At 59.7% G+C, this 8,015-nt stretch overlaps 1 protein-coding gene across 1 annotated transcript; it reads left to right on the top strand.

The window, feature by feature from the left end:
- Positions 1 to 797: 797 nt before the first annotated feature.
- On the top strand, positions 798 to 1,195 carry LOC106726117 (40S ribosomal protein S15-like). The gene is made up of 2 exons (XM_014539733.1): positions 798 to 877; positions 946 to 1,195. The coding sequence occupies exons 1-2, from the start codon at positions 798 to 800 to the stop codon at positions 1,193 to 1,195; spliced, it is 330 nt and encodes a 109-aa protein (XP_014395219.1).
- Positions 1,196 to 8,015: the final 6,820 nt, after the last annotated feature.

The raw sequence follows: 8,015 nt of genomic DNA, 5'->3' as shown, positions 1-8,015 counted from the left end.
TCGCTATGACGTGTGCTGACCACCAGGGGGCGGTGCATAATGAAGGAAGGCCCCAGCTGGCAGCTGGCAGCCCGGGAAGGAAGGCCCTGGCCGACAGCCAGAGGCCCTAATTGGCACTGATTGCTGGTCAGGCCTAGGGACCCTACGTGTGCACAAATTTCATGCACCGGGCCTCTAATGTGATTTATAAAAACGAATCAGAGACGAATTTTCATTTAATCCACACAGTGGAGTGGACCTTTGCCCCGGGCCACAGCTGTGTGCCCACAGGACAGAGAGAACAGGCGAGGAGGGGACTGCAGGAGACACAGCTTTGGGAGATGGAGAGCTGCACAGTGGTGACCAAGAATGCCCCGCCCCCTCTGCTTTGGGGAGGGCCTGCAGCCAGGGGTTCCAGGAGAGCGGGGAGGTCTGACACCAGCAAGCACACCTGACGGAGGAGCGGGAGGCCCACAGCCCTCCCCTGCGGCTCCAGGGCTGGCACTGTGCTATGTCTGCATCTGGGCAGGAGAGGCTGCAGCCTGCAGGGGCAAGGCTGGCTCACAAGCCCAGGCTCCCACAGACAGAAGGAGGGAGGCCCATGGCCAGGTCTGGAGGGGCATGCACCACTATCCCCCGTGTTCCAGGGACAGGCTCTTGTCCGAGGCCACGCTTAACTGTTGGGGAAGGTGAGAGACACAGCCAGCGAGGCAGCCACTCCAGCACGTGGAGGGAGGAGAGTGGCTTTTGGTGGCCGTCAGCTGTCTACCACAAAGGTGTCGAAAGATCTAACCTGTCTTTTCCCAAGAACCGGCAAGATGGCAGGAGTGGAGCAGAAGCGGCCCTTCCCCACGTTCTCCTACCGCGGCCTGGCTCTCCACCAGCGGCCTCAGCACCTGTGAGCAGCTGTGCAGCACCCACCCGCGCCCCGCAGGCGAGGAAGCAGCTCTCCTTGCACCTGCGCAGGCTGGGAGGCCCTGCCCACGGGAAGCCAGACGTGGTGAACTCGCACCTGCAGGACGTGACCACCTTGCACCTGCGGGACGCAACTGTCCTGCCGGAGACGGTGGCAGCGTGTTGGGTGTGTAACGGCAAGACCTTCAACCAGGAAATCAAGCCTGAGCTGATGGGCCACTACAGGGTGAGTTCTCCATCACCAATAAGCCAGCCTGGCATCGGAGCTGCCCGCTCCTCCTGCTTCATCCCTCTCACGTAGCTGCTAAAAGCACAGACTTACCTAAAAAAGGACCTAATCCCCAGACAGCCTTAGTCGGAAAGCTCTCAAAGGCCCCGCTCCTCCTGCTTCATCCCTCTCACGTAGCTGCTACAAGCACAGACTTACCTAAAAAAAGACCTAATCCCCAGGCTCTTAGTCAGAAAGCTCTCAAAGGGTGACCCTCACCGAAATGAGGACACAACCCAAGGAGGAGAGTGACAAGGCACGTGGCCAGCAGCGACTCCATCTGGGAGGGTGGCCAGTGCCAAAGGTCCTTTAGGCCCGGAGAGCCCTCAGGCCTGGTCAGATCACCAGAGGGGGGGACCGGCTCCGGAGGAGGCGGAAAGTCCGGTCAGAGAGCCTGGGCGGGTGACGACGGCACATAGAAATCTCAGGAAACAGACAAGCACCAAAGGAAGTTTTATAGGAAATAAATCTAATGCCGAGACACTGTATGACTCACCTGGAATAATATTAACATGTCGGAGCAGTAATGTAAACAGGGGGTGCTGATTTAATAAAAGGTGTAAGTACCGAGGCAGGGTCGGGGAGGGGAAGGGGGCGATGGGTAGTTGAATCTTAATGGGAAGTTAAATTCTAATCTTCTACAGTAAGTCACTCAGTAAAACCTAGAATGTAAAATCACGAATCTGCAGTATATGCACGTTATGCACAAATCGGACTGAGCAGAGAATGGCCATGGAGGGGAGAGCAGGCCTGGGGGTGGGGCAGTGCCAGCTGCTCTTTCTTCATAAATTATCTCCATGTGTTACTTTTATAAAAAAGGAAACTTATCTGAAAAGGAGGGAACAATATTTTACTACAATTTAAAAGAAACAGAAAGGAAAGGAAAGGAAAGGAAAGGAAAGGAAATAAAAGAAACAGGAAGGAAAGGAAAGGAAAGGAAAGGAAAGGAAAGGAAAGGAAAGGAAAGGAAAGGAAAGGAAAGGAAGAGGCCCCAAGTCTGCGGACAGAAGCACCAAGTAGGAGGCTTTGCCCAGCTATGGCCCAGGAAAGAGCTGTGCAGGTGAGCCGTGCAGGTGTGGGGTGCAGGTGCTGCATGCAGGTGGGGTGGGCTGAGGACGCTGGGGGGGCAGATGTGAACGTGAGAAGTATATCCTCTATAAGCGGTTAATCTCTCCACCCCTCAGGTGTCCCAGGGCTCCCGCAGCTTCCTGCAGACTCTCCATACATGTTCACTGGAGGCGGCGGCACGGACCCTAAGTCAGAAAGCATTTCCTGGGGGGAGGGGGGTGCAGCTCAGGGCAATGCCTGGCGCCTGCTGTGCGGGGCAGTGGCGGCAGCTCCCTGCCTCCCTCGGGTCACCTGGGCCCAGTCTTCTTTTCCTGGGTTCCATGTCATGTGCAGCACCCGGAGGGTGAGAGCGGTGGGTGCATGTTTGTGTGTGTACTTTCTCACACATGCACGTGTGCACAGGTTTACACATATGTGGGGGCGTGTGCATGTGTTGCGTGTGTGAATGTTGTCTTTGGGTGGAGGGTGGGCCTGTCCTGTTCAGTCTTGCTCCCTGCACACAGGAATGGCTCCCCCACCCCCGCATTGTCTTTAGAGCTGGCCCTTGGCCAAAGGTAAAGCCTGGGCACCCCCCCAACTCGGCCTCCTCACATTTTCTTCACCGGCCGCTCTGCATTCTCTCTCTTTCCTGTGACAGATCTGCTCCTGGAGGCTCTGAGGGGCTTGCGTTAGGACAGGATGAAGGGTTAAGCTACAGGAATGAGTGTAATGGTGGGTGTCAGGCCTCCTCCTAGGAGGGTTTCACTTGTTTGCTCTGGTTTGGTTTTGTCAGGGAACCTTCCCTGTGGCCCAGGAGCCCCGAAGCCCAGGCTCCTCCTGGACGCTGCTGGCCGGTGGCTCTCCCAGCAGGTGCCAGAGCATCTCCTGGGGCAGCCAGCTCCGGCCACCTGGGGCCTGTGCCTTTGTCTCCTGGGATGCGGCACCGCTCACTGGCCTCCCCTGTCTGCCCAGAGCCCCTCAGGCCAACCGCGTGCTCAGCGTTGGGGTTCCTCACTTGAAGCCTCAGAGCCCTCCTTTCCTGTCACCCAGCCCAGCTCCCGGGTGTCAGGACTCGGGCCTGACCCCGCACCGCATGCCTCAGTCTGGGCCAGAACCCGTGGCCAGGGCTCCTCTCTGCCCCGAAGCAAGGCAGCCTGGCCCAGGGACACTCTGTCCCCAGAGCTGGTGGGGAGGTTGGCGGGCTACCTCCCTTCTCCCCTGCTGCGCTGCTGCCCCCTGCTGGCCACCCTCACGCTCCCCGGAGCCTTCCCCTCCCTGCACAGGCACCTCTCCACAGGGCCTTGGTGCTTGCATGCTTCTGAGGACAGGGGGCTCACCACCTCGCGGAGCAGCCTGCTCCAGGCGGAGTTGCTTCCGCCTCTTAGAAAAGTTCTTTGAAGTGAGCTGAAGTCTGAGTGCTGGTTACATCCACCTGTTTATTCATAGTCAGACCCTCTGGAATCACACATTTTCTTCTTCATCATCCTTCTCACCATCATCTGTCTATGTACCAGGTGCATTGTGTTGTTCAATCCTTTCAACACCTGTGAGGTTGAGACCTGTGTCATCCCATCACACAGACGGGGAACCCGAGGCTCAGAGGAAGAGTGTCGCCTAGTGTGCCACACAGGCAGGAAGTCACAGGCCCCTCAGGCCCACCCCCTCCCACCCCCCGCTTGGGTCCCCCTCCAGCTTGTTTTTACCTCCCTGCCAGGCCCTGCTGCCCACATAAACACACACCTTCCCAGGCCCGGTGGGAATTAACTCCTCCTCCAGGAAGCCCTCCTGGCACAGCAAGGGTAGGGAGGAGCATTCCTTCCAACAGGGAGAGGGAAGGAGGGGAGGGGGTGACGGGCCATGTCTGCGATGTGGGTGAATCTGTGGTGACATAGTGGGGAGGGTGCCTGCTGCTCCTGTCCCCTCCAGGCCGGGCGGATGCCCCCACTTGCCTGGCAGGGCCCCGGGAGTCAGCCTTTGAGGGGCGTCCTGCCCCTCCAGCTTGTTTTTACCTCCCTGCCAGGCCCTGCTGCCCACATAAACACACACCTTCCCTGGCCCCATGGGAAATTAACTCCTCCTCCAGGAAGCCCTCCTGGCACAGCAAGGGTAGGGAGGAGCATTCCTTCCAACAGGGAGAGGGAAGGAGGGGAGGGGGTGACGGGGCCATGTCTGTGATGTGGGTGAACCTATAGTGACACAGTGGGGAGGGTGCCTGCTGCTCCTGCCCCCTCCAGGCCGGGCGGATGCCCCCACTTGCCTGGCAGGGCCCCACTTTGAGAGGCGGCCTGGACCTGCTCTCATGCTGGCCGTCGGCAGGATGCGGAGCCTTTGGCAGGGGTCATATCCTCTTGCAGGCCTGTGGCCAGGCTGGGCTGGCCTGTGAATAAAGCTTCCATGGGGCCTCAGCAGTGCTGAGAGGTGAGCTGGGCGAGCAGACTTGATTGCCTCTCGAAGGACAAGGGCAAGACAGGCTTAAGGGGCCTCCTGCACCCCAGCCTTCCCCGGGAGCACCAGGCCACATGCGGGGTGAGGAGCCGTGGCTGTGTGAGGGGGGACGGACTCTCCCCGGCCCTTTGATGACCCCGGCCACCCCCCAAGGCACAGTGCCCTTGGGCATACCAGGCACCCTCAGCCCTGGCTGCCACCGCAAGCTCCTTCCATTTCTCCATCTAACCACTGAGACCTCAGGGAGCGGCTCCAGTCAGGGCTCCCACGGGTGGAATGTTGCCAAGCTCCGGCCGAAAGCTTGCCTAGTGTTGGTGCAGGGCAAACCTTCCAACCCACCGGGCTCCTTCATCCACCCCGTGCTGGATCCATGCTGGGTGCCCAGGCAGTCCCTGCTTACATACCTCCAGTGACGGGAGGCTCATTAGCTCCAAGGCAACCGAGACTCAAAACAGCGAGGGCTTCCTTCCCGCAGAGCCGAGGTTTGTCTCCCCGAGGCCTCCTTCACGAGGCCCGGCCCTGCCCCCAGGGGCCCTCAGAACCAGCATAACCCTTTTCTACCATGTTTGGAGGAAGTTGACCAGCTTCCTGTTGAATCTTCTCTCTAGCCAAAGCCGAGAGAGGGGGTCAGTGAGAGAGCCCTCAGAGGGACTGGGGTGCCTGTCAGAGGGAGCGAGGCTCTCACTCCCACCCTCAGCTGAGCTGCTGGAACTCCGAGCCCCGGCCTGTCCACGTGGGGTGCAGAGTGGAGAGAGCTCTTGGCAGAGCTGACCTGTGTGTCCCCTGCCGCTTTGGGGGGTCTCGGAGGCCCAGGCCTGAGTCTTGCTGGGACGTGTCTAAAGCTAGAGGCTGCCCGGGGGTCCTGGCCTTTCCTGGGTGGACCTTGCGGGGGGCTGGGCTTGAGTGCCTGAAAGTTCCTGCCTCAGCGCTGACTCCCAGGACCCGCCTCCACCTGGGGCTGCAGGAGCTCCATGCAGCCAGGCCACCTCCCATTGCTGCTCCAGGTACAGCCATCACCCCTCAGCCGGCCCTGCCCACCCCCAGGTCTGGGCCCCGAGGGCCATGCGGGCGGTTCGCTGCCTTCCTCCTGAGAGCGGCTGGTCCCCCGCATCTCTCCAGGCATGGAGGCAGGGCACAAACAAACGCATAGAAGGAAATGCATGCGTTTGTCCCTGTTAAGTTTCATCTCGTTAGATCCACCCCATCGCTCCAGCCTGTCAGCTTCTCCTCAGATCCCAGCTCTGTCATCTGGCATATTTGCCATCGTCCCCCAGCTGTGTGGCATCCGCAAATTTGATAAAGAACGTGGAGCGTGTTTGTCTCGGAGGAAGCCCGCTCCCCGCACTGGGAGGCCGGAGCACTGGCGTGTGCGGGGGTGTGTGTGCAGGCCACACACACACACACACACACACACACAAACTCACTCACACACTCACACACACTCTTCCCTCTCTGGCCGCTCGGCAGCCCCGTCCAGCCACCGACAGGACCCGTGTGATCCTGGGACTCTGTGCCCCAAGAGGGCCTGGGCTCAGCAGCCACTCGTGCACGTGTCCTGTGGGGGATGGGACACTGCAGGACACGCAGCCTCTCCTCCGCTGGCTGCTGTTTGAACAGCCTCTGACCTGGCCGTGCCCCGCAGGCCCCTTCCCCACGCCTGTGTCCAGGCCGGCCAGCCAGCTCCCTCCCTAACAGGCCAGGACTAATACAGCTCAACCCACCTTCCAGGTAAAACTAATCTCATAGGTATGAGATGATAATATCAATGGGGACATGACAGTGGGGAGGGCACCTAGTAAGAATAGAGCCACAGCTGTGTAGTAATTACTCACCTTACTAACTATAGACAAGAGGTTCCTTACAGACCCTGGGACACTGGAGGATGAAACGAGGCTGTAAAAACACACCTGGCCGTGCCCCGCAGGCCCCTTCCCCACGCCTGTGTCCAGGCCGGCCAGCCAGCTCCCTCCCTAACAGGCCAGGACTAATACAGCTCAACCCACCTTCCAGGTAAAACTAATCTCATAGGTATGAGATGATAATATCAGCGGGGACATGACAGTGGAGGAGGGAGGGCACCTAGTAAGAATAGAGCCGCAGCTGTGTAATAATTACTCATCTTACTAACTATAGACAAGAGGTTCCTTACAGACCCTGCCACACTGGAGGATGAAAAAACATAAGATGCCTGATGGGTACATGTCTCAGAAAAGAAATAAATTCTGAGAACAGACCAAGGACAGGACACGCTCTGATTTGGTGGCTGTGCCCGGACCCTGACCCCCTCCGGGATTTTTCTCAGGAGCGCTGACCATCCTCCGGTCCAGGCCCGGGCTGAGCTGTCTGTAACATCACAGATTAGCCACCTTGTTATCGGGCTCTGGCTCCTGAAGGCCGGGCTGCAGGCCCTCCCTCCCCTTTCCCTGTCACACTGCAGCTCGCAGCTGCACGTAGCTGTCTTCTCCCTGGTGTGTGTAATCAGCCACTGGCGAGGGGGTCAGAGCAGGATTTCCAGGTGAGCGCCTGCTCTCCACGCTGCCGGCAGTATTGGGATAAGCACTCCTATAGGACTCAACCCTGTCTCTGCTAGTGTGGCTCAAGTGGTGACCGGCGGCCTCGGACCCCTGTGTCCGGTTTCACTTCCACTCTAAACACCCCAGATGCCTCCTGGGTGGCTGTGGGGGGTGGGCCCGGGACAACCATGTGGGGCGAGGCTCCTTGCTGCCTGCTGTTGCTCTATCCTTCTCGCCAGGGGACCCAGGCCCTGTCTGTGCAGTGACTGCGTGGCGGGGAGACCCCGGTGCTCACTACGGAGCCCACTGGGTGCGGCCTTAGCACGGCGCCAAGACCCCAGGCCTGGGCAGCCCCCCACCCCCCTGAGCCGCCCAGTCCATTCCCAGCCTCCAGGTCTGACGCTGGAGTGCGGAGGGCTCGTGCCCCGTCGCCCCGCTGTCTACCTGAGCCACTCAGCTGCACCAGTGACAAACACCCCAGAGTCCTGGTGGCTTACGTCAACACAGGTGGGTTTCTTGCTCACACTGCCGCACGGTGGGCCAGCTGGGTGCGGGCCCAGCCATGGCCGCTCTGGGTCCCGGCTGGGGCATCACGCCACGGCAGGGGAGGAGGCAAGGCGTCCCGGCTCCTCCCGTTTCTGCCTCAAGAGCGACTTGCCACTCCCATCCCATGGGCTAAAGCCAGGCCCTGGCCACGCTGGGTTCAGAGTGGGGAAGTCTCACCTTTCCTTGTGCCAGGAGTTTTGGCAAATGGCCTCAGTGACTGCTCTGCAAATGAGCTGCCCTGTCCCTTAGACCACGCGTTCCCACCATACTGCCCCTCTCTGAGTGTAGCGTGGCATGTTCTT

This window comes from Myotis brandtii, unplaced genomic scaffold (genome assembly GCF_000412655.1).
Source record: "Myotis brandtii unplaced genomic scaffold, ASM41265v1 scaffold2271, whole genome shotgun sequence".
Classification (NCBI taxonomy): domain Eukaryota; kingdom Metazoa; phylum Chordata; class Mammalia; order Chiroptera; family Vespertilionidae; genus Myotis; species Myotis brandtii.
This window is presented reverse-complemented; position numbering and strand designations above follow the sequence as displayed.